Source organism: Balaenoptera musculus, chromosome 6 (genome assembly GCF_009873245.2).
Source record: "Balaenoptera musculus isolate JJ_BM4_2016_0621 chromosome 6, mBalMus1.pri.v3, whole genome shotgun sequence".
Lineage (NCBI taxonomy): Eukaryota > Metazoa > Chordata > Mammalia > Artiodactyla > Balaenopteridae > Balaenoptera > Balaenoptera musculus.
The window spans coordinates 1,841,742-1,868,178 of record NC_045790.1 but is presented as its reverse complement, the minus strand read 5'-3'; the positions used below and the strand labels follow the sequence as shown (position 1 = coordinate 1,868,178).

General features: G+C 47.8%; 1 protein-coding gene across 5 annotated transcripts in view; it reads right to left on the bottom strand.

Moving 5' to 3' along the window:
• Nucleotides 1–26,437, bottom strand: part of PALLD (palladin, cytoskeletal associated protein) — a 386,129-nt gene that overhangs the window by 26,053 nt on the left and 333,639 nt on the right. For 4 of the 5 annotated variants that reach the window (XM_036854853.1, XM_036854851.1, XM_036854852.1 and 1 more), the window contains 2 exons: nt 16,052–16,585; nt 3,104–3,239 (listed from right to left, as the gene is read on the bottom strand). In XM_036854853.1, coding sequence (XP_036710748.1) covers nt 3,104–3,239; nt 16,052–16,585 — 670 coding nt within the window. The remainder of the gene's footprint in view (nt 1–3,103; nt 3,240–16,051; nt 16,586–26,437) is intronic. The other variant, XM_036854856.1, reaches the window with a different exon arrangement.

Here is a 26,437-nt window from a genome sequence, read left to right as displayed (position 1 = left end):
AAAATCACAATGCTACCACGCCTTAAGAAGAAGTTTAAAAAGCAAACGCGTTGGCCGTTCTCTGTAACTGCTCCCTCTCCGCCTTCGGACGCCTGTACGTACAGGAGTCCTCTCCTCCCCTTGCTCAGCGGCTCTCACCTGCCCTTCTGGTCCTGACCCTGGGTTGGGAGGTGGGGTGACCCATCCTGAGAGCCACCAACTGACAGAGCACAGACTGGGCAACAGGGCAGAAGTCACCTAAAAGTACGTGTCATATATTTACCCCTAACGATAAACAGAGAGAAAAAAAGATACTTAAACAGCAAAACGTTCTTTTTACAGGAAATGCTATTTTCATAGCCATCCACAGGCTTCAGAACAGCCTGGTCAGCTCTGAGCCTGATGAGGGAGGGAGTCTCAGGCCAGCGGGCAGTGACGGTCCTCCCTGCTTTGACAGCACTTCCCAGAGGCTGGGAATCCGAGGTGAACACAAGCACATGCAATAACCCACAAAGGATGACTACACACGCGGACTTAGCAGAGGGGCCGTGAAAGATGCCTGCTGAGCTGATACCCACGACTCACGAGCCTACTTGGGGAGACTGTCTGCAAAGAGGGCGGTGAGGCTTCTCCATCGACCGACCGGCGCTTTGGGCCAAACACAAGAGAAATGTCCACGTTCGTGTTCTGTCTGCTGGGTGGATGGCCGCTCTTGAGCACTGGCTCTAAGATGACCATTGGCCCATCGGGGGCATTTTAAAAACAAGCATTTGATTCAAGATAGAGAGTAACTAGTAAGGCAGAATCCAAGAAAAAAAAACCCCCAAAAAACCTGCATAAGTTATTTCAGATAAACTTCCAAACTTGCGTGAGGAAGGGGCGGAGGATGAGATGAGGCAGAGCAGTGTCTGCTGCATGGAGGGTCTCGTCCAGTAAGCTGTCGTTTGATTTTCTCACGTGTGTTAAAAAATCATGAGTTCAGTTTACAGAGAGAGTTTTAAATTAATTTATTTATTTGGCTGTGTTGGGTCTTCGTTTCTGTGCGAGGGCTTTCTCTAGTTGGGGCGAGCGGGGGCCACTCTTCATTGCGGTGCGCGGGCCTCTCACTATCGTGGCCTCTCTTGTTGCGGAGCACAGGCTCCAGACGCGCAGGCTCAGTAGTTTTGGCTCACGGGCCCAGTTGCTCCGCGGCATGTAGGATCTTCCCAGACCAGGGCTCGAACCCGTGTCCCCTGCATTAGCAGGCAGATTCTCAACCACTGCGCCACCAGGGAAGCCCCAGAGAGAGTTTTAAATACCTGCTCTCTTAAAAGCCTTCCTAACGTCTGCAGGGAGGACTATACCAGCATCACAGGGAGGACTACACCAGCATCACAGGGAGGACCGGAGGGATGCCACCCTGTTCCTTTGAAGCAGAAGCACCATTTGACACCCAGGCCTTCACCAGATGCACCTGCTACCACCAGGAACCAAATTCACCTCATCATTTTGTTCCTAAACTACTACGCCGTGTGGAGAGACAAGCTCTAAGAAGCCAGAAATAAGTATGGAATGATGTGCAACATCAGGCAAAAGCTGTTTCAGGGTCTCATTTTCTAAGAAAGGAAACCTTACTTTTCTTGTCTTTTTTAAACTCTCAAATGCGGAAATCTATGGAAAATATTGGAAATGTCATTCACTGCTAAACAAATACCAAAAAAAATATTTATACGCAAGGTATATGATATATATATAATATAAATACACATAGTATAATGTAAGGGCTTATAGAAGTCTTACTTTTTAACCAAGAGTTAGTCCATAAGGAATACTTAAACAAACAACCAAAAAAAAAAACCTGGAGAGATGCCTTTACCTGGATTGAAAAAGTTCCCATAAGTATTTGTTTTAATCTATCAAGGGCTCTGGTTGACAGAGCCAGGGCAAACTTCCAGAATATGTACACTTACACATGCAACCACTTATTTCAGGGAGAATATATTTTCCCTTGGTGAAAATCTTCTCTCCGAAATCACTAACCAACACGAGAACTCATTAGCATTTTAACCTTCCTGAGCTCAGATCAGGATGCCCTAACAATTAAAATCAGCACCCAACACCCGCCTCTAGCCCCCATCTTTCCCATCAAACGTGGTCTGTGCTCACATTTTTATCTATCAATGCTTGATAATTACAATTCCTAGAAAACTTAATTAGTACAGAGACTCTCTCTCCTGAAAAAGGTATCTGAGGGAGATTTTATACAAAGAGGCCCTTTTCTGCTTCTACTTAAGAGCCGGGCAAATTTCCCCATAATAAAGCACAAAAGGCTCCTTTCCCCTCCCTGAGAAATCTCATTTACTAGACTTGCTTTTCCTGTCCCCTTGAAGTACTCTGATGTGATAAGAAAAGGGTCAGTAACCCCAAAAAACAAACAAAAATGACTGGCAAGGAAACATGAAGTCCACTGGAGGAAACATCTTCTGCCCACATTGTTACCAGAGCTACTGGTGGTGGACTTTACAATTCTGCAGGCTTGACACAGAATTACTATTTTCTTCTTGAGTTGAGCGGTCCTGCCCTGACAGACCAGAACGAGGATGGGAAGCAAACCTCCTCTTTCAGGTGACAGAATCCGCATCTCCTGACAGTCTAGACTCCAGCCATGGTCTCCTAAGGAAAAATGCTTTTTGTGCAGAAGCAGTGCAGAGCACAGAATCCAAATTCTGCTTCTGAAACTTTAATTCCAATTCACGGCTTCCGGCAGAGACAGGTCACCGGGCGGCGTGGCTCTCCCCACGCCCACCCCTCCAGCGGGATTTGCTCCGTTTTCTCTGTAAGGTCGCCAGGTCCTCACTGTCCTACGCCGGGCCTCAGCCTAAGTCCTTCCTCCCTCCCTTCCCTCCAACCTGCTGTGATCCCCCAGGAATGGTCCGTGACAGGAGGCAGCAGAAAGCAGCCCTCTCCCCTCTCCCCCTTCCCCGACCCAAGCCTCAACATGCAGAGGAACGTGGGGGCTCGGGGTACCAGGCCAGCGGTGAGGCCGCGTCTCGGGACCTTAAGCCTGGGGGAGGGGGAAGGGCTCGGGAGCAGCTGCAAAGCCCCGCCCACCCTGGCACCTCCCCACCCCACCCGCGCCCCGTACCGGCTGCCCGTTGTTCAGCAGGTCCTCCTTGAAGCGCAACTTCCGCTCCAGGTCCTGGATGACGGCATCCTTCGAGCCCTGGATCTCCTCGTCCGAGGCGATCCTGGCGGTCCTGCTGGCCTTCTTGGGAAATCCCCTGTGGGCAAGCACACAGCGCGGTCAGGGTCAGGGTCAGGGTCTGGGTCAGGGTCAGGGCCAGGCACGCAACCCCCGGCCCAGCACCACCCACCCTGAAGGCCACGCCTGTCCCGCTGGGTGTGGTACCAGTGACGCTGACGGGAACCGGTCCCCAGAGAAAGTCCGTACACCCAGGGCGCACCCGCCGGGGTGAGATGAGGGCCAGGGCCGGGGAAGCGGCAACAAATACGGGATGCTGTTTATATCCAGACCTGGGTTTCCACCGTGTTAGGTGTGTGACTTTGGTCAGGCTTCACAACACGTGTCATAAACAGGTGTAACAATACCCGCCACCACACGAGACCATCAAGAGGGTTTCAGGGAGAACAGACTCCGCATCCTTTCCTCATCTCAGCTCTCTGGTCCTCTGCCCAGTCTGTTCAGCGTCAGCGCCCCGCCCGCCCTGAGCAAGCGTGAATCCTGCCCACTCGCCCTCCTCTTCTGTCCTGGTCCGGTTGGGCTGCAGGGTGCAGGCCTCACTGGGTGGACTGAAGCCATGTGCTGCCTATTTTACTTCTTTCTCCCTCACAGGGCTGTGGGTAAAGATGAGTGAGACACGAACACCGTCCAACAGTGGAAAAGAAGGATGCATATCAGCAAAGCTGAATCTCAAAGACATAATGTCAAGGTTAAAAGGAGCAAGTTAGAGAAGAGTGCACACAATACACTTTCCGGTGGGATGTGTGAGGACGCGGGCGGGCGGGGTCACGGAGGGGAGAGCAATGCCGCGGGCGGGCAGGGTCAACGGGTTGGAGGTGTGAGGGGGCGCGGGCGGGGTCACGGTGGTGTGAGACGCGGAGGCGGGGACGGGCGGGTGTCACGGGTGGGAGGTGAGGACGCGGGGGGGGTTGGCGACGGGGCGGGTCCGGGTGGGGGTGTGAGGACGCGGGCGGGGTCACGGAGGGGAGTTGTGGAGGACGCGGGCGGGGGGGTGGGTCACGGGTGGGAGGTGTGGGAGGACGCGGGCGGGGGGGGGGTCACGGGTGGGGAGGTGTGAGGAACGCGGGCGGGCGGCGGGGCACGGGGGGAGGTGTGAGGACGCGGGGGGGGGTCACGGGGGAGGTGTGAGGACGCGGGCGGGGCGGGGGAGGGGGGGGGGAGGGAGGGAGGGAGCGGGCGGGGGCACGGGGGGAGGTGTGAGGACGCGGCCGGGGAGGGTGGGAGGTGTGAGGACGGCGGGGGGGGGTCACGGGTGGGAGGTGTGAGGACGCGGGCGGGCGGGGTCACGGGTGGGAGGTGTGAGGACGCGGGCGGGCATCACAGCGACAAGGGTGAAGAGGCCAGCATCGCCCTTTACAGAAGGACTAGGCCGGTTACCAAATGGCTCGTGCCTCCACCTCCTCCTCCGTAAAGTGTAAAATGTGGGAACTAAAAGCACAGGTCTCACAGGATTATGGGGAAAACCAGGGCCTGCAGGAGGGGCTCTGGGGCAGTTGACAGAGACCACCCTGCAGGGCGGAGGATCATGGAGGGACGGGCCAAGGGAGGCCGGGGGGAGTGAAGAGGACCCCAGGATGCGGAGCACCCCCGCAGACCCACTGGTCAGGGCCCTGCTCGGCTCTGGGGGACAGGGACACACGTAGAGCAGACTGAAGTCACCACTCCTGCAAAAGTCATCTTCTACAGTGGGGATGGCAGAGGGGGCGGGAGGGGAGAGTGCTGCCGGGTGACAGAAGTGGGTCCACGAGGAGCTGGGCCGGGATGACCACGGGGAGGGCAGCCAGAGCCAGCCCGGGGTCAACAGGGCACCGGGCACCGTGGGGAGAGGGGTCCAGGCCACGGTGCGCTCTCGCTTCGTTTAATACGGAACCTTTTCTTTTTTTCTGAGAGTACCTCATTTGGACTAATTACTAACGTAATTCAGAAAACACTAAGAAACAGTGTTAAAAACTGAGCACAGAGTAAGGGTGAAGATCTGAGATCAGGGCAGAAACCAAGACGGAGCATTTGGAAAGGGGAGGCACCCGGCAAGAACAGGGGTTACGAGCTTTTGAGGCAAAGTTTTGGCAGCGGAGTGCTATCCTATAAAAGGAATCTGTTGTAAGACGGCTGTGGCCTGCTCCCCAACGTGGCACCAACTTCTGATGAACAAAGAGCAACTCGTCAGGAATAAAAGGAGCATCTGGTGACAAACAGATGCTTTCCCTTCTTTTAAACAAATTTGTTTTTCTTCTTTTGCATGGCCTGCGGGATCTTACTTCCCCGACCAGGGATCGAACTCAGAGCCCTGGAAGTGAGAGTGCCAAGTCCTAAAAACTGGACCGCCAGGCAAGTCCTGAGATGCTTTCCCTTCATAATGGTTTGTACAATTAAAAATTAAAACGTCTCTTCAAAGTAAACTGTTACCCAAACCAGAACTCCTCACAAAACCCCGTACTCAGCGCCCAGGAACCAGTGGCATCCCCACGCGTCTTATGGGCTGATGGCTCCTGTGCACGCGCTCAGCCCAAGCACGCAGAAGGATTGTGTCCTGTCTACACCAGCTTCAATGTGACACCACTGACTGTGTTAAATAATACTCATGTTGTTGGGGGTAAAAACAGCTCAACCGTACACACACGCATGTGGAAAGTAAAACCCTCCAGATTCAACCACGCCAAATCCCAGGAAGTCTTCTTCTTGTTCCTTGACTACTGAACGACCTTGAGAGCAACCCCCCTTGATGGACTGTTCCAGGTCAACACTGTCCGTGCTCAGAGACGCAGCTCAGAGCACATGACTTAGGAGGTCCTGGGCCTCTCTGGCCACCGGAGAATTTTTTAAATGAAGAGCCCCCGTATCTTCTTCTTCCCATACTCAGCGAAATCAAATGGAAACTAAACGTCACACAGTTGCAGAGTGAGCAAAATCAACAACATGCTGTCAGGTAGGAATCCCTCACATCCAAGAGTGTAACACAGAAATTAATGTATAAAACAGGGAATTCCCTGGCATCCAGTGTTTAGGACTCCGTGCTTTCACTGCCAAAGAGGCCCAGGTTCAATCCCTGGTCGGGGAACAAAGATCCTGCAAGCTGCGTGGCTGAAAAAAAAATTAATGTATAAAAGAGCCCGAGAGAGATTGGTTCAAGATGGCGGAGTAGAAGGACGTGCTCTCACTCCCTCTTGCGAGAGCACCGGAATCACAACTAAATGCTGAACAATCAACAACAGGAAGACACTGGAACTCACCAAAAAAGATACCCCACATCCAAAGACAGAGGAGAAGCCACAATGAGACGATAGGAGGGGCGCAATCACAATAAAATCAAATCCCATAAACACTGTGTGGGTGACTCATAACTGGAGAACACTTATACCACAGAAGTCCACCCACTGAAGTGAAGGTTCTGAGCCCCACGTCAGGCTTCCCAACCTGTGCGTCTGGCAACGGTAGGAGGAATTCCTAGAGAATCAGACTTTGAAGGCTAGCTGGATTTGACTGCAGGACTTCGACAGGACTGGGGGAAACAGAGACTCCACTCTTGGAGGGCACACACAAAGTAGTGTGCACATCGGGACCCAGGGAAAGGAGCAGTGACCCCATAGGAGACTGAACCAGACCTACATGCTGGTGTCGGAGGGTCTCCTGCAGAGGCGGGGGGTGGCTGTGGCTCACTGTGGGGACAAAGACACTGGCAGCAGAAGTTCTGGAAAGTACTCCTTGGCGTGAGCCCACCCAGAGTCCGCCATTAGCCCCAACAAAGAGCTGGGTAGGCTCCAGTGTTGGGTCACCTCAGGGCAAACAACCAACAAGGAGGGAACCCAGCGCCACCCATGAGCAGTCAAGCGGATTAAAGTTTTACTGAGCTCTGCCCACCAGACCAACAGTCAGCTCTACCCACCACCAGTCCCTCCCACCAGGAAGCTTGCACAAGACTCTTAGATAGCCTCATCCACCAGAGGGCAAACAGCAGACGCAAGAAGAACTACAATCCTGCAGCCTGTGGAACAAAACCCACATTTACAGAAAGAAAGACAGACAAGATGAAAAGACAGAAGGCTATGTACCAGATGAAGAAACAAGATAAAACCCCAGAAAAACAACTAAATGAAGTGGAGATAGGCAACCTTCCAGAAAAATAATTCAGAATAATGATAGTGAAGATGATCCAGGACTTCGGAAAAAGAATGGAGGCAAAGATTGAGAAGATGCAAGAAATGTTTAACAAAGACCTAGAAGAATTAAAGAACAAACTAACAGAGATGAACAATACGATAAATGAAATGAAAAATACACTAGGAGGAATCAATCACAGAATAACTGAGGCAGAAGAACGGATAAGTGACCTGGAAGACAGAATGCTGGAATTCACTGCTGTAGAACAGAATAAAGAAAAAAGAATGAAAAGAAATGAAGACAGCCTAAGAGACCTCTGGGACAACATTAAATGCAAAAACATTCGCATTATAGGGGTCCCAGAAGCAGAAGAGAGAGACAAAGGATCCAAGAAAATACTTGAAGAGATTATAGTCGAAAATTTCCCTAACATGGGAAAGGAAATAGCCACCCAAGTCCAGGAAGCGCAGAGAGTCCCAGGCAGGATAAACCCAAGGAGAAACACGCTGAGACACATAGTAATCAAACTGGCAAAAATTAAATACAAAGAAAAATTATTGAAAGCAGCAAGGGAAAAACGACAAATAACATATAAGGGAACTCCCATAAGGTTATCAGCTGATTTCTCAGCAGAAACTCTACAAGCCAGAAGGGAGTGGCATGATATATTTAAAGTGATTAAAGGGAAGAACCTACAACCAAGATTACTCTACCCAGCAAGGATCTCATTCAGATTCAACAGAAAAAATCAAAAGCTTTACAGACAACAAAAGCTAAGAGAATTCAGCACTACCAAACCAGCTCTACAGCAAATGCTCAAGAAACTTCTCTAAGTGGGAAACACAAGAGAAGAAAAGGACCGACAAAAACAAACCCATAACAATGAAGAAAATAGTAATAGGAACATACATATCAATAATTACCTTAAACGTGAATGGATTAAATGCTCCAACCAAAAGACATAGGCTCGCTGAATGGATACAAAAACAAGACATATATGCTGTCTACAAGACACCCACTTCAGACCTAGGGACACATACAGACTGAAAGTGAGGGGATGGAAGAAGATATTCCATGCAAATGGAAATCAAAAGAAAGCTGGAGCAGCAATACTCGTATCAGATAAAATAGACTTTCAAATAAAGAACGTTACAAGAGACAAGGAAGGACACTACATAAGGATCAAGGGATCAATCCAAGAAGAAGATATAACAATTGTAAATATCTATGCACCCAACATGGGAGCACCTCAATACATAAGGCAACTGCTAACAGCTATAAAAGAGGAAATCAACAGTAACACAATAATAGTGGGGGACTTTAACACCTCACTTACACCAATGGACAGATCATCCAGTCAGAAAATTACTAAGGAAACACAAGCTTTAAATGACACAATAGACCAGATAGGTTTAACTGATATTTATAGGACATTCCATCCAAAAACAGCAGATCACACATTCTTCTCAAGCATGCATGGAACATTCTCCAGGATAGATCACATCTTGGGTCACAAATCAAGCCTCAGTAAATTTAAGAAAATTGAAATCATATCAAGCATCTTTTCAGACCACAACGCTATGAGATTAGAAATGAATTACAGGGAAAAAAACGTAAAAAACACAAACACATGGAGGCTAAGCAATACGTTACTAAATAACCAAGAGATCACTGGAAATCAAAGAGGAAATCAAAAAATATCTAGAGACAAATTACAACGAAAACACAATGATCCAAAACCTATGGGATGCAACAAAAGCAGTTCTAAGAAGAAAGTTTATAGCAATAGAAGCCTACCTCAAGAACCAAGAAAAATCTCAAATAAACAATCTAACCTTACACCTAAAGGAACTAGAGAAAGAGCAAACAAAACCCAAAGTTAGTAGAAGGAAAGAAATCATAAAGAACAGAGCAGAAATAAGAGAAATAGAAACAAAGAAAACAATAGCAAAGATCAATAAAACTAAAAGCTGGTTCTTTAAGAAGATAAACAAAATTGATAAAGCATTAGCCAGACTCATCGACAAAATGAAGGAGAGGATTCAAATAAATAAAATTAGAAATGAAAAAGGAGAAGTTACAACAGACACCGCAGAAATACAAAGCATCCTAAGAGACTACTACAAGCAGCTCTATGCCACTAAAATGGACAACATGGAAGAAATGGACAAATTCTTAGAAAGGTATAAACTTCTAAGACTGAACCAGGAAGAAACAGAAAATATGAACAGACCAATCACAAGTAATGAAATGGAAACTGTGATTAAAAGTCTTCCAACAAACAAAAGTCCAGGACCAGATGGCTTCACAGGTGAATTCTATCAAACATTTAGAGAAGAGCTAACACCCATCCTTCTCAAACTCTTCCAAAAAATGGCAGAGGAAGGAACACTCCCAAACTCATTCTATGAGGCCACCATCACCCTGATACCAAAACCAGACAAAGATACTACAAAAAAAGAAAATTACCGACCAATATCACTGATGAATATAGATGGCAAAAATCCTCAACAAAATACTAGCAAACAGAATTCAACAACACATTAAAAGGATCATACACTATGATCAAGTGAGATTTATGCCAGGGATGCAAGAATTCTTCAATATACACAAATCAATCAAAGTAATACACCATATTAACAAATCTAAGAATAACAAACATGATCATCTCAACAGAGACAGAAAAGCTTTTGACAAAATTCAACAGCCATTTATAATAAAAAGTCTCCAGAATGTGGGCATAGAGGGAACCTACCTCAACATAATAAAGGCCATATACGACAAACCCACAGCAAACTTCATTCTCAATGGTGAAAAACTGAAAGCATTTCCTCTAAGATCAGGAACAAGACAAGGATGTCCAGTCTCACCACTATTATTCAACATACTTTTGGAAGTCCTAGCCAAGGCAATCAGAGAAGAAATAAAAGAATACAAATTGGAAAAGAAGAAGTAAAACTGTCACTGTTTGCAGATGACATGATACTATACGTAGGGAATCCTAAAGATGCCACCAGAAAACTACTAGAGCTAATCAATGAATCTGGTAATGTTGCAGGATACAAAATTAATGCACAGAAATCTCTTGTATTCCTATACACTAACAACGAAAAATCAGAAAGAGAAATTAAGGAAACAATCCCATTCACCACTGCAACAAAAAAGAATAAAATGCCTAGGAATAAACCTACCTAAGGAGACAAAAGACCTGTATGCAGAAAACTATAAGACACTGATGAAAGAAATTAAAGATGATACAAACAGATGGAGAGATATACCATGTTCTTGGATTCGAAGAATCAGTATTGTGAAAATGACTATACTACCCAAAGCAATCAACAGATTCAATGCAATCCCTGTCAAATTACCAATGGCATTTTTTACAGAACTAGAACAAAAAATCTTAAAATTTGTATGGAGACACAAAGGACCCCGAATAGCCAAAGCAGTCTTGAGGGAAAAAAACGGAGCTGGAGGCATCAGACTCCCTGACTTCATACTATACTACAAAGCTACGGTAATCAAGACAATATGGTACTGGCACAAAAACAGAAATATAGATCAATGAAACAGGATAGAAAGCTCAGAGATAAACCCATGCACCTATGGTCAACTAATCTATGACAAACGAGGCAAGCATATACAGTGGAGAAAAGACAGCCTCTTCAATAGGTGGTGCTGGGAAAACTGGACAGCTACATGTAAAAGAATGAAATTAGAACACTCCCTAATACCATACACAAAAATATACTCAAAATGGATTAGAGACCTAAATGTAAGACCGGACACTGTAAAACTCTTAGAGGAAAACATAGGAAGAACACACTTTGACATAAATCACAGCAAGATCTTTTTTGATCCACCTCCTAGAGTCATGGAAATAAAAACAAAAATAAACAAATGGGACCTAATGAAACTTAAAAGCTTTTGCAAAGCAAAGGACTACAAAGAAGACGAAAAGACAACCCTCAGAATGGGAGAAAATATTTGCAAACGATGCAACGGACAAAGGATTAATCTCCAAAATATACAAACAGCTCATGCAGCTCAATACTAAAAAAACAACCCAATCCAAAAATGAGCAGAAGACCTAAATAGACATTTCTCCCAAGAAGACATACAAATGGCCAAGAAGCACATGAAAAGCTGCTCAACATCACTAATTATTAGAGAAATGCAAATCAAAACTACAATGAGGTATCACCTCACACCAGTTAGAATGGGCATCATCAGAAAATCTACAAACAACAAATGCTGGAGAGGGTGTGGAGAAAAGGGAACCCTCTTGCACTGTTGGTGGGAATGTAAATTGATACAGCCCCTATGGAGAACAGTATGGAGGTTCCTTAAGAAACTAAAAATAGAATGACCATATGATCCAGCAATCCCACTACTGGGCATATACCCAGAAAAACCCATAATTCAAAAAGACGCATGCACCCCAATGTTCATTGCTGCGCTATTTACAATAGCCAGGACATGGAAACAACCTAAGTGTCCACTGACAGATGAATGGATAAAGAATATGTAGTACATATATACAGTGGAATACTACTCAGCCATAAAAAGGAACAAAATTGGGTCATTTGCAGAGACGTGGATGGATCTAGAGATTGTCATACAGAGTGAAGTAAGTCAGAAAAACAAATATCGTATATTAACGCATATATGTGGAACCTAGAAAAATGGTACAGATGAACCAGTATGCAGGGCAGAAATAGAGACACAGATGTAGAGAACAACATATGGACACTAAGGGGGGAAAGTGGCGGGGAGGGTGGTGGTGGTGGGATGAACTGGGAGATTGGGATTGACATATATACACTAATACGTATAAAACGGATAACTAATAAGAACCTGCTGTATAAAAAAATAAATAAAATAAAATTCAAAAAAAAAAAAGAGCCCCAGATCCACAAACTAAGTTTCTGTACATCAATTCTATTATTTTTACTGATTTTTATTTTGAAGCCAAAGCTGTTGGCATCCAGGTGGGCACCTGAAGCTCGTGCTTCAAGGAGAGCGCGTAACTCTACACTAACGTTACACTCTCTCCACGTTGCCTTTGGGCCCTGGCACGCGTGTGTGCGCTGTGCCCGCCCGCGCACCCCATGCAGGGTCACCCAGGACCGAGGTGTTCTTCTAGCTGCTCCTGGGGCAGGCAGCTCAACAGAACCATCACCCAAGACCCCGCCTGCTACTTTCTGGGGAATACTTGCTTGGGACTGGATGCGCATTTTTGTGCAATCCTCTAAGATGCTGGACCCCAATGAGCCCAGTGACAAGACCCTCGGGGCCTCTGCGTCTACCTGTTTCCTGGGGCAAAGTCCACTGCAGGTTCTGTCTTTTCTATTAGTTACTATCTAACCACGGTCCCGACTTGTAAACGTCTAAACTACCATGTAATCTGTTACAAACTTCTCCTTAAGACTTGGGGCGTTTTGTTGGTCTGCAGCCTTCCTCAGTCAAAAAATATCAGACACCAGATTGATTACAGATCAGCCTGGGCCACACCCCAAGGCGAAGTCCCTCCTCGCTCAGGCTAAGTCCAGAACCCTGGGAAACCCGCCCCCTCCTGGTGCCTCTCACCTTGAAGGGAGAATGATGACGCTGTCCCCACCTACCTGTTCCCTGTAAGTCAGGGAGAAAGAGAGGACAAGGAGATACTGCTTATCAAGAGCTGAGAGGCTGCAGGATAAAATGTGCATCACAGCGCCTACTGACACATGCTTTTCTGCTGACAAACGCAGCGAAGCCTGCTTATTATAAAAGAGGCAGTTCAGAGTATAAAACATGGTAGCACCGCGGCTACCTGCTGCCTGAGAGCAGGTTCCAGGAGCGTGGAGGTGGGCGAGAAGTGCAGTGCCCAGCGGGCCATCTGGGTCGGGTCTGATCTGATCCACCTTGAGACTTGCCCAGCCACTCGGGACCAGCAAAGGCAGAGCTGCTGCCCTCTTCCCAGGAGGGGGATGGCACTCCCAAATGCCCTGGATCCCCACCGCCTTTCGGGCTGATTCACTGAGCAGGGGACAGGATTACAGCAATGAAAGCAGCGGTTCTGAGAGGAGGGGAATACATTCATTTTATAAACGTGTCAACAGCTTTCTTGCTGAGGCCCGTGATCCTCACAGCCTGCGTCTGAGAGATTTAGTCACCTGAACATCTGTGTCCGTCACCAGCTTTGAGAAGGCGGTATTTTCCCTGCAGGTGACCCCACGGCCCGGGGAAGAAGGCAGCTGTCTGAAGAAGGAAAGGCGCGAGGGGCCTGGATGCACAGAAGTCCCCCAAACCCCATCTGCGCGCGCGGACTCGTGCCGGAAGAGGCCGCTGTCCCGGGCCTCCCTGCCTCCGCCCCCTGCCTTGCCCTCCACTGCCCAGACGTGAGAAGCAGAACCTCATCTCCACAGACTACTTAGACCTACTCTTCGACAGATGAAAACAGGACGATGCTAAACATACAAACAACACAACAGCCAGTGCTACGACTGATGATTAAGAAAACTGAGATATCTGAAATTTATACTCAATATTTTGGTACAACAGGTAGGCAAAAAAATACCACAACAACCAAAACCAACCCAACTAATGGATTTCTACTTCACTGAGTCACGTGTAATCGGTCCATTTAGTGGCACTTGACATACATGGCAAAACTGTCCGACCAGAGAAACGACGTGTAAGTGAAACTGAGTGTGCTGTCACAATCACCATGAGTGCCCAATGACATATAAATAAGTAATTGAAAAGAGTCACTTGACAAGAGCTCAGCAGTTCCTACAAATTCAAGGACGCCAACTGGTCATGGCAACCCTGAAAGGGACACTCGGTCTTTGGCAAATTATTTGAATTATTACTACGGATAAATAGTTACTTTTTTGGTTTTAATTCAGAATGCAAAACGAGTGATCCCACAATTCACCAGAGGAAAAGAATGTTTCAAAAGTCACATGTATCAAACCAAAAGAACGAATTCTTCAAGTGTGTGTGATTTGGCAACAGGAAAACTTTTTGAAGACAAAAGGGTAACCACACAACAGTGGCTTCTGGGCTGGCACAGAGCTGGAAGCCTGGGGTTGCCACTGGACCCTGGTGTCACAGCGCCTAACTACCTACCTCTGGGTTACAGTTTCCCACAGCACAAAACCAGCGTGATTTCTCCATTAACTTTTTTTTTCTTAAACTTTTTATTCTATATTGGAGTATAGCCGATTAACAACATTGTGATGGTTTCGCAGTGACTCAGCCCTACATATACATGTATCCATCCTCCCCCAATCCAGTAACTTTTAAGAAGCGGCAGGAGCTGCTGGACCCTCTCTGGGAACAATTACAAAATTATTTTGACTCCGTATGAGTAACTACGACAGATGCTGATAAGAGGCCAGCGCGTCTATGACTCGAGGTAAGCCCTTAAAACTGCTTAACGCAAGAGAATTTCAAAGTCAAAAACCAGAATAAACGACTTTTTCTACTTAAGATGATAAAAGGTATGACCCCTCCACCACCAAGGCTTCTGGTAGATGCATCTTTGTTCAAATTCCACCTGAGAACTAATAGGCGGATGATTTATATAGGACTCGTCTTCCGGGAAGCGAGATTTGGTGCCATTTCTTAGTAAAAGAGGACAACGAGGGTCAGGTAACAACCCCCTCCCTTTCTCACAGTTAGCTTCTTTGAAGCAAGATAATATTCATTCCCCAGCCGCCAAATAAAAGCTCAAACACAAAAGGAGGAGAGAGAGACAAAGGTTTTCTCAGGCCAGCGGACTGACTCGGCTCTCAGCAGATGCCCATGATACATCCTTACCATCCAGACTCTCCTCCCTGATTCGACTTATTTATGTTGTCATTTGACTGAGCTTTCTCTAATAAAACTTTGAGAAGGAGCCAGATTTCAAACATAGAATTCCTGCAGCCAGCATTTAGAAAGTGCCTAACAAAACAGGACTCAGCTAACAGGAGCTCCTGGACACACCTTGTCGTGGGCAAACAGCACACCCCAGGGTGGAAAACTTGCACGTGAATGAAGAGAACTGGAATTCTAAGGTCTTCGCATTTTTATTCCAGTACTAAACCCTCCTTAGGGTTTCCTTCTTTTCTCTCTGAACACTATTGGGATCCTGGCGAGCCCTGAAGCAAGATTTCAACAGGAAGGGTTGAGACAGGGAACTGGCCCGACCTTGGCTAACACATTTCTGAACCCCTCAGTCAAAAGGTTGAGTTCTAGCTCTTACTCATTACACTTTAGACGCACAGACACCTGCCCGTAGGTTTCTTTTGAAGGCTTTCCTCTACTTTTGTGGGCATTATCTTATTTATCCTCAGAGTTTCTAAGTAAAGATTTCAGAAGGCTGTCACGTCACCACTGTGACATAAGGAAAGCCATTCAGAAAGACTGGGACAGAGGATCGTGCAATCCCTGCAGAGATCATGGCTCGCCAGGGACAGGCCCGGCTCCATCATTTGTGGCCGGGGACAGGCCCGGCTCCATCATTTCTGGCCGGCTTGCACAGGGTCTCACTTTTCTGCACCAACGTGAAGTTACTGACATGCCTGTCCCCTCCAATCCGTACGTGTACGAGCTCACGTGTACGACATGTATGTGGGTGAGCTCATTTCTCGGTTCCGCGGACGCGGAGGTTGCAATCCCCCTCAGGGCACCCAGCCCGGCTCCCCGCCCCGCCCCGCCCCGGCTGCTGGACCCCGCTACATATACACGCGGGCGGGCACTCACGTGGCGGGGGCGGCGCGGGGCAGGCCGAGCGCGGAGACGCCGGTGGAGACGCTGGCGGCGGCGGGCGGCGGCGAGGGCAGCAGGGCGCGGAGCAGCGCGGCGGGCGCGGGGCCGGGACGCGCGGCGCGGGGCGCGGGGCCCGGGCCGGGCGGCGGCGGTGGCGGCGGCGGCGGCGGGAAGGCGTCCATCCCGGGGGCGGCCGCCTGCGGGCTGAGCGGCGGGGGCGGCGGCGGGAGCGCGCTCCACGGGGCCTCGGGCTCGGGGGGCGGCGGGGACGCGGGCGTCGGGGGCCGGGGCGCGCCGGGGCTCAGGCTCTGCGCGGCGATGAACTGCTTGGGGCGCGCGTAGCTGAAGGAGCCGGAGGCCTGCATGGCGGGCGCGGGGCGGGCGGCGGGCGCGGGGCGGGCGGCGAGCGCGCTCATGGGCTCCGGGCGCGGCTCCGGGGGCTCCGGGGACGCGGGCGGCGAGGGGCGCGCGCGGGCCTCGCGCTCCAGGCGGATCTGCTGCTGCAGCTGCTGGATCTTGAGCGCGTCCCTGCGGGGAGAAAAGGACACCTTCAGACGGGCCGGGAGAGACGGGAGGCACTGCGACCACCCCTCCCGACGCCCCCAGCCCCCTCCCCGCCCCGCGGGAGCCCGAGGTCCACCGAGGACACCGCTGATCTCAACGTCGAACTGAACTCGGACTCCAGGTGAGCCACACCGGTTTACAGATGCTGGGGATGGACATTCTGTCTGACCCGCGGGAGCCGCACTGCATTTTAACAGAACCAGAAATACTAAGAGAACAGCTTCTGACCTGAGTCCTCAGCCCTCGCTCTCACCTGTAGCCGAGTTTTGGAAAACTTCTATCACAATGGGAAAGTTAAAAGAAAGAAACACTTAAGTTATTTTTGGCAGATTTAGGTGAATCCAACTTGCCTGCTTCATTGCTGTCAACTCTCTAGTCAATAAATACCACAGGCTGATTCTGGGGGGCGGTGGGGGGGGGGGGAAGACCTACTTTAATTTCTGCCTTTGCTCCCTAAAAAACATATGCAAAATCTACTCTACCCCCAATTTAGTAGGAAACCCTGAACTGCCAATCGTTTCTACATGGTACAAACTGACATTTGGTACCATATCTGAAACATGCAAACGACACCCATCTCTCACCTGCAGGGGTTCAATAAGCAATAACAAATTATTAATTTTACAGTAATGTAGTTTTAATTTCCCAAGTGTTTTCCATCAGGAAGGGACAGTTTGAATTTTAATTTTTGATAAAGAGGTTAGCAATAAAGCAGTTAGCAATCAGCTAAAATCTTACTCTTACCTTAACTCAAAAGCTTTCCTGTCTAGCTGTATTTTACATCTGAGATGTTTTCCTTTATCCAGATCAGATAGTGACCCACAGCTGTGAGAAGAAACTTCAACGGAAGGTGGCACTATAACAAGCGAATAAAATAGCAACAATCCACAGAGACGCAAAGCTATGCTCCTAACTTGAAACCTTATAAAACTAAAAAGCAAAACCCCCAAGACCTCCTATCCATTGGTATTTAACCTTCAAATTCAAAGCAATAAAAGGAACTGAAGCTGTTGATAAAAAGGTAAAAAAAAAAAAAAAAAAGAATTTAGATCTGTTATCAAGTATCACTGGATATGGCAATATCTGTCAAGGAGTTCTAAATTCCTTCCCATGTCTCCGATTCCCTGCTGTAATTACCCAGTACAGTGATTACATTTAAGTCCGTGAAAAGACGCCTTCTTGGGAACTGAGAAGTATAAGGGGAAGACGGCTGCAGATGCTTGATCCAGGCAGGGCATCCAGGATTCCAACAGCAGTGAACCCTGGGTGGTCCCGGGGGGCTTAACTGGAGCCCTTTAAAGCAGCCTTGCCACTGCCAGGATCCACGGGATGCTGACGTTCCAGACGTCTGTGCGGTCTGGGTCGACTGCCCAGCCTTCACGTATTTAGAACCGGCCCAGGAATAGGACTCATAAAAACCACCCACCAGTGCTCTCATTCTGAATCCCCAAATGCTCCGTTCTGATCTCCCTGCCTTTCTCTTTCTTATTTCCTACCCACTGCAAAATGCATCCTATTCCTGGACCGTTTCTCCCCAACGTTCAGCTGACCTGGGCACCGGGACTGGAAGTGATCTGTAGGGCCCTGCAGGAGGCACTGCCCCCTCCTCTGGGCCAGCTGGGCTCCCCATGGCCAGAGCCGCAGCTGTATCTGCAGGTATTTTCAGCTTGGCTGTACGAAGCCGCCCTGGCAGTGCTGCTCGAGACGTCACGTCGTGCCCTGTGTCTGCGTGGGGTCTCCTCTGCCCCAGGATGAGGGATGGCCCCCGAGAAGCCAGTCTTCAAAGAAGCCACACCAGGGAAGCTCAGACCACCACTGGTTCTAACTTTGTCCATGGGGTCAAGCCTACTCATTTGGGCATTAAAAAGACCATCGAGTTTGCTAACTCGAGAGCTTAAAACTGCCGAGATGCTACTGTTAGTGATAAGTGACGGTTCAAGAAATTAACGTAGCATTTCACAAGAAATGGACAGGCATTCCAGTGATGTGGTCTTAGTATACACTGCATGAAGAACTGTGCCACCCTTTCCACTCCCCTACACTGCGCTGGAGAGGAATGTGACAGGCAGAGAGTTGGAGGGGTGGGGGAAGGGAGGGCAGAACAGTTGCTTTGAATCTGAAAGTGTCTGACTTGATTTCTGCACAGATCCTAATATTTCAAAAAAATATTTGAGTTAAATGGTTCTGACACCCAGATTCTGAGATGACAAAACGCACAACTCTAAGTCACTTTCTCAGTCCTCGTTATCTTCATAAAAGTTGATTTTCACAGAGATAAAAAAGCAAAGGGAATGAAAGGTCCCAGAAAGGCAAGACTGCTTGTGGCCTCTGGAAATTACTGAGAGTTACTTGTCACATTGACATCGGTCTTAGAGATGTTTTCCTGGATCTGACTCCAAAGCAAGGGAAACAATGGCAAAAATAAACAAGTGGGACTACATCAAACTAAAAAAGCTTCTGCACAGCAAAGGAACGATCACCAAAACAAAAAGGCAGCGTACTGAATGGGAGAAGATACCTGCAAATCGTGTATCCCTTATATAAGGAGTTAATATCCAAAATATATAAAGAACTCAGACAACTCAACAACAGAAACACAAATAACCCAATTAAAAAATGGGCAGAGGCTCCGAATAGCATTTTTCCAAAGAAGACATACAGATGGCCAACAGACACATGAAAAGATATGCTCAACATAGCTGATCACCAGGGAAATGCAAATCAAAACCACTATGAGATATCACCTCACACATGTCAGAATGGCCATCATCAAAAAGAGAAGAAATAACAAATGCTGGAAAGGATGTGGGAAGGAGGGAAAATTTCTGTTGGGGGGAATGTAAATTGGTGCAGCCACTATGGAAAACAGTATGGAGGTTCCTCAAGAAATTAAAAATAGAACTACAATATGATCTAGCAATTCCACTTCTGGTTATTTGTCTGAAGAAAATGAAAACACTAATTTGAAAAGATATATGCACCCCAATGTTCACTGCAGCATATTTACAACAGCCAAGATATAGAATCAACCTAAGTGTCCACTGACAGATGAATGGATAAAGAATATGCGATATATTAATATAGCTCTCTCTCTCACACACAAACACACACACAAAATGGAATACTATTCAGCCACAGAAGCAAAAAGAAATCCTGCCATTTGTAACAACATGGATGGATCTGGAGGGTACTGTGCTAATAAGTGAAATAAGTTAGAGAAAGACCAATACCATGTGATCTTACTCATATGTGGAATCTAAGTAAACAAACACAACACACAGAGCTTAGTTTAGTGGTTACCAGAGGGAAGGGGGTTTGGGGTGAGTAAAATGGGTGAAGGGGGTCAAGTGTATGGCGGGGGGGATCACTCTGCAGTGTGTATGATGGGGAACTATAATGCTTTACACCTGAAACTCACATAATAAAAATAAAATACTTAGTATTTGTAAAACACCTTTAAAAAAGTTATCACTTTTTTGGTTTTCCCATTTCTTTCTGCTGTCCTTTCTCTGAGAATGAAATGAGAATGAGAAACTGACCTGAATGTCTTGGAGACACCCTGTAAAGGTGGGAAAGTCAGGTTAAGAGCACTGAGATTCAAGCAGGACAATGAGATCAATGAGATCCTCGTGTAAAAGTTGCCTCCATCTAGCCTCTCCCAGCTTTTTTCTCCTCTCCCCACCACAACCCCCAACTCAGAAAGCCTAAGAAAACCTGCTCTCACCCCTCCTTCAATTCTCAAGGCTTCAATACCTCAAGGAATGAGCTGGCTAGACTCTTTGTGATGCACCTGCCACGGTCCTTTTACAAGCCTTTTACAAGCCGGGAACCTGTTAAGTAACTTGTTCAAGGTCACAGAGCAAGTACCTGCAGAGTCAGGCAGGTCAACATAAAAGAACCCGGACCTTCAATGTGGTTTTTAAAAAGTCTGTGGTCATCTTTCCCCCCCTGAGGACCTCCACTCTCATGCCTCTTTGCTGCCATAGCAACCAGGGTCTTTAGGATCAGAATCATCAAAGTTTTAAATACTCACACATTTAAGAATATATTTAAGATCTCTGATTTTGAACTTGATTCTTTCCAGGGTGAAATGGTGCAAAGACGAAGATCTTGGCAGCCCAGAAAGGGGATGTGTCAGGACTAACTCAGGGGATTCCCTTCTCCATGACAGGAAATCACAAATCCCCGTCCTCCCACCCCGACGGTTTGGGCACAGCTTCTAGCAAGAACAGTTTCATGCTGGTTGGATGGGGAAGATTCAGATTTGACAGGGATAAATAGGGCTGTAGAAACCATTTTTACTTTCCAATTCAGTAATCTCTCCTGCCACCTGATTAAAGCAGTCTTGGAGAAACCAGCCAGCCGGGCAGCAGTGTGGGGCAGGGGGCAAAGGCTGACCTGGGCAGCGGGATGGCGCTGGCCAGACGCATGCTGTCCCCAGGGTGAGCTCAACAGACTCCCAGAGACAGCACGACTACATCCACCTTGGTTACCTTAAGAGCAGACCTTAATGCAGATCACGTTCTTCCTGCAGGGACCTCCCTCTTCACGGGCAAGGGGACAGCAGTGGCGCACGGGAGGGGGGCCTGGAGACTGGGCTGGGGGTGGGCGCTGAGCCTGGGACCGGCTGCTCACAAAGCCACGTGGGGTGGCAGGCGGGGGTCGACTTCTCCCACACCTGGGCTGGCCTGACACACCCCAGCAGCCCTAGGAGGATGGCTGAAAAATCCCCCGTGGGTCAGGTTAGCGAGGTCAGGGCAGAGCCTGGGTGCAAAGGCTTGTGCTATTTGTACATCACCCTGTCCAAAGTGCTCAGGAAACAGAAAAGGTTTATTAAAGTGTTAGTAATGATTACTGCAGTTCGCTTTGTCTCTGGGGACCTGCAGCCCAAGCTTAAAATGAATGACGTGAAAGTAAACTTCGGAGAACAACTTTTATGTAACTTGGAAATTCCCAGTACGTCCCTGTGGATCAAGGTCTGGGATGCCAGTGTTCACACTGACCGGGATGGAGCAATGACAACTGTCCGGAGAGACTCCTGGGTGGTGAAGCTGGAACACATTCATGCTTTCAGGACAGACAGGCTGCGGGCTTATATATTTTCTTTCCCTTTTTACTGTGTGATACAGAAGCCACTGCATGATGAGTTACAAACCTGCGCCCTCTGAACCGGGTCCTGCAGCTCGTAAGGACTCTGAAGGCAGGGCTGTGACCTGCAGCGTCCTCACGACACCCCGCCGCACACAGACGAGGGACACGTCACCGCCAAGCACAAGCACGTGGTCATTCCTGGCTGCCGTGCCCTGCCGGGTCCACGAGGTGTGCCCCGTCAGGCCGTCCTGCAACAGGGCCCACCCTGGACTGCCGAATTCCAACCATTTCCACATGTAGGAAGGTAAGCGAACGACAGATAAACTGCTGGGTATTCCCACAGGGGAGTCCTCTCTGGCTGGGATTAGCTCAGCACTGTCTGTATGAGAGCTCAACAGATTAATTCTGGGAGCTCATAAACTAGACAGAATATAAAACTCCTACAGGGGCTTCAGTTCAAGAAGGACTAAGTTCCCTCTACGACTTTATGACGTTAGTCCCTCAATGGCCTTGTTCTACACTCAGGCTTCAGCGTGTGTCTTCCCACCACAGCAAACCACGGCTGCTGGGTGAGGGTGGAGATCCAACACCTGACTGTTGCCCCTGGTAACAGGTGTACAGATCACGGTCCTGAGGACGATCATTTACACGATCAAGATGAGTTCATAGGAGCCAAATGAGGGTGTACTGCCTTGGGTTCAGGGGGGTCGTAAGTGCAAACATAACTATGAATTTAAACGCACGCCCCTAAGGTTGGGGGAGAGAGCAGGGATAAAAATTTGGATGTTCTTTGATCTTTAATGTGCCTTTAAGATCGTCAGCACAGAACTTCTCTCAGATGTTAAAGAATTGGGGGGAAAAAGAAGGACAGATGCTTAACTGTCGGTCTTACAATGAAATAAAGCATTTGGCATACTTTAAGGTTGCATGTGGTTCATGTTTCCTCGAATTACCATTTGATGATTAAGAGGCTCGTGCAGCCCGTCTGGTCATTTTCACCTCAGGTATGTTTGCTGCCTTGAGTATTGGAAGCAGGGCTGAGCAGCCTGGCCTTGTACGAATAAGTTATGACCAAGGGCAAAGTGTCCTGTTTTTCAAAAGAAACAACCGTTACCTACTCACCAAATGGCTCTATTCTCCTGGAAGAACAAAAGGCATTCTCCCACTTCTCTCCCCTTCCAAACATTTTCAGTTTGGTATCTCCCTCTCTGCTCAAATGCAGGCACTCACTAAATACTGGTTGCATTTAATTAAAGTCCCAGATTTCTGTCAAGTAGAAAACTAGCTGCTCCACCAGCCTCGCTGGCACTCGGGGCACCGCTGCGTCTTTCTAAGGGGTAAAGCCACCTTCTTGGAGACAAAGCCACTGCCACACAGGCTATTTACAAGGAGAAACAAGCAACCAGAGAGAGAAATGGTCAAACAGTTCAACTCCAGCTTGGCCTCTAGCTTTTTAAGATTTTGGACAATTCACTTATCCTCTCTGGGGCCCAGTTTCGCAACCTTAAAATGGAAATCTATGGTGTAATATCTACAAGGTCCTAATAAACTCTCAGATCTTATGATCCTTGCTCTTTAAGCCCAGCAACATGTAAACATTATAAAGAAACTAATTTTAAAGGAACTTGTAAAGAACTAACCAAGTCCCAGTATGGTGCTTATTTGTATACATATTAACCTCAAGCATCTCCTGTTTTCACATCCATTTCAACTGTTTTGGAGGAACGAACATAGCATGTTTTGGTAAACAGAAATAGATTTTAAAGGCATCAGAGTGGCAAACTAAAATAATTCCACAGTACATCCTTTTCTAAGAGGAAAGACAGTTTTGTACTGAACAATCATCACTTATTGGTTAACATTAGTTGCTTAAGACACATATACCTATAGATAAACTCCATCCAAAAATTAAGAAAAACAGCTTTTGGGTTTTTTGTGGCTAGATGTGTTTCTGCTGTGATGTTCTCTCCTAGAGAAATGTGAGCTCTTTCAGTGACTCAGTAGCCACTGCTGTGTTAATAAACCTTTCTCTTCTTCCTACCTAGCAGGTTTTCTTTGTCCTTTGACCCTATTTTGCAAGCCTTCTACCAATTAATGTAAGGGGTTCCCTCACCCTCAAGACAGGGCCCTGCTGGGGCCCCGCAGCCCGTCCCCTCCCTGTGCTCACTCTGGCTGCCCTGCAGCCCCCGGCCCCGACGGTACCACCCTCCTTCCTGGAGCCATCTTCCCCCTGACCTTTGACACTAGACCCATCCTCGCTCCCCCACCTTTGACACCCCGCCTCCCCCATGGTCTTGCCCAGCTCTCTGACTGTGGGTCCCAACACGATCTAGGGCTCCCCGATTTCCTCCGCATCACCCCTGGAGCCCAGACCTCGGTCCAGAATCCCAACTCGACGACCCACTTCCATGTAACAGAAACACGCTGCTTCACTTCCACTCAGCGTGTCTAAATCAGAGTTCCTCTCACCCCTTACCCACTGTCTCCCCCCAAAAACCATCTGATATTCAAGGGTAAATACGTGGCCGGGCCAGGCCATCAGGAATTCACACCGAGGATGAGAGGAAGGCGTCTCCCTGCCCTCTGACAGCTGACTGGCCACACGGATGGGACCCCCAGAGGGAAGGCAACAAAGTGGGAGCCAACACGTAAAAAGAAGCCCAGAGAGAAAAGCCTACAAGAAAGACAGTGACCACCGCCTGGGGCCAGATAACCTAAAGGCCAGTTTCATCTGAGTTTCACGTGCAAAACAGCTGCCTCCCCCGACCCCCGCCCTTTCTACGGCTTAAGTTATTTCAGACACCCTCTAACTCACTGAAGAAAGTGGCCTGGAGACCGACCAGCCCACTTTCCTTACTGTACAGGCACACGAGACGTTACGTGGCTACACAGGTTTTTCAGCTGCTTGGGGCAAAGGCCTCATTAGAACATCTTGCCGGTGAAAACAACACTAAAGTTAATCTAGCTGCACTGTCTTTAGCTGATAAACCAGTAAGTGGACCGATATGAGCATTGTTCCTAAAGTTGTGGAAGAAACCATCCGAAGGACTAAAAACACATGGTCAACAGCGCTGACCTCTGGAGACGGAAACCTGAACGAGGGAGGGGGGAAGTCTTGTTTCTGCATTTTACCGTCTTTTACACTAGTGGTCTGAATACTTTTTAACCTGGTGTATATAAAAATATAGTGGGAAAAATATATATAAAGTTCCTAAAACATAAATTATAAACATAAAAGTTTTAAACCACATAAAACTCCAGAAGCTAGTACTTTACAGAAGGTCACATCATAAAAGAAGACACAGTGCTGGCTCTTAGCAAATGCGCATCCCGGAAGCCTGAGGACGTCCATCCCGTGTACTGAAGTCACGGGGGCGGGGCTCATCCAAACAGCGCGCTCGGTCACGGCTGTCACGGCTGCTGCTGCTGCCACCTCCTGCATCACTGCTAGTGATAACGGCTGTCACTGGGCACTTACTATGCACCCAACACGGCTCTAAGTGCTCAGTCTATACCGACTCATTTAATCTTTATAAAAACCACAGAAGATCTTACCATCGTCACTTTACGGATGAGGAAACGGAGGCACAAAGATACGCCGAGCTGCTCAAGGTTACAGGGCTGGAAAGCAGCACAAATAGGCCTTGAGCCAAAGAGGTCTGGCCGGTGGCTACAATGCACGGCCTCTCTCATCAAGGTAGCAGGGTTTGCCGGGACTCCACGTGCACTGGGATTTCTCCAGCTACAGAGGGCCTTTCTGATGTGGGTTCCGCCCACCTCGGGCTTGAACTCTGTCCTCCTATCCCCTCTGCTTCTTTGTTACTGGGATATAGACATTGCAGTGGAGCTCCAAACAGCTACACAGACATAACCTGCTACATCCTGAAGACATCCCATGTGTATAATGGAATTATAATGCCCAAGTAGGTCATGTTTACGTCTCCTCCGCCAGGCATGACAAACTTTTACTCACTGGAGAAACTGTAAGAATATACAAAGTAACTTAAAGGAGTTAGTTTAGAAACTAAGAAATTAATTTGTTCCCTGAATTTCTTATTCCTGTATTTGTATCATCAACCAGCAACCGTTACATTGAGAGACTAGTAAATGCTCAATTCCCACTAACTAAACAGCTATTTACAGCTATACAATCTAAGTCGGAAACACAGAAGAGGGACAGGGAGATGAGACAAACTGGTGAAGGTTCTCAGTGCAAACCTCACAAGTTAAAAGGGAATCCAAATTCCTAATAACATTCAAAATACATGCCACGTAACAGTAATAATTCCAGCATGGAGCTTCAGAGCACAGAAGTTCCCACATACTTTTCGTTCTGGCCTTTAGTGTGCTCTTTGAAGAAGATGCTCAGTGTAGAAAAAATAAGAAGTACGAGAAGAATAATGTCGTAAACAACTGGAATTGAACCCTTAAGGATGGCTTTGTTTCGGAAATCAGACAGCCTCCTCTGGCACCTCTGCCGCCGGGCTGCAGAAGTGAGTGTGCCACCCACGACTTGTGTGGCCTTGACTGAGAGAGCTCTGAGCTTCCTCTTATCTGTGAAACGGAAAGTTGGACTATTTTTAAATCGTCCCTATAAATATGTTTTAAAATGCTTCCAACTATAAAACACACTCTCTAGTCTTTCGAGACAGCAATCTGAATATTACTCATTTGCTACGTTACTCCATCTCTTGAGAGACTGCATCACTGAAGAGGCTGGATTTT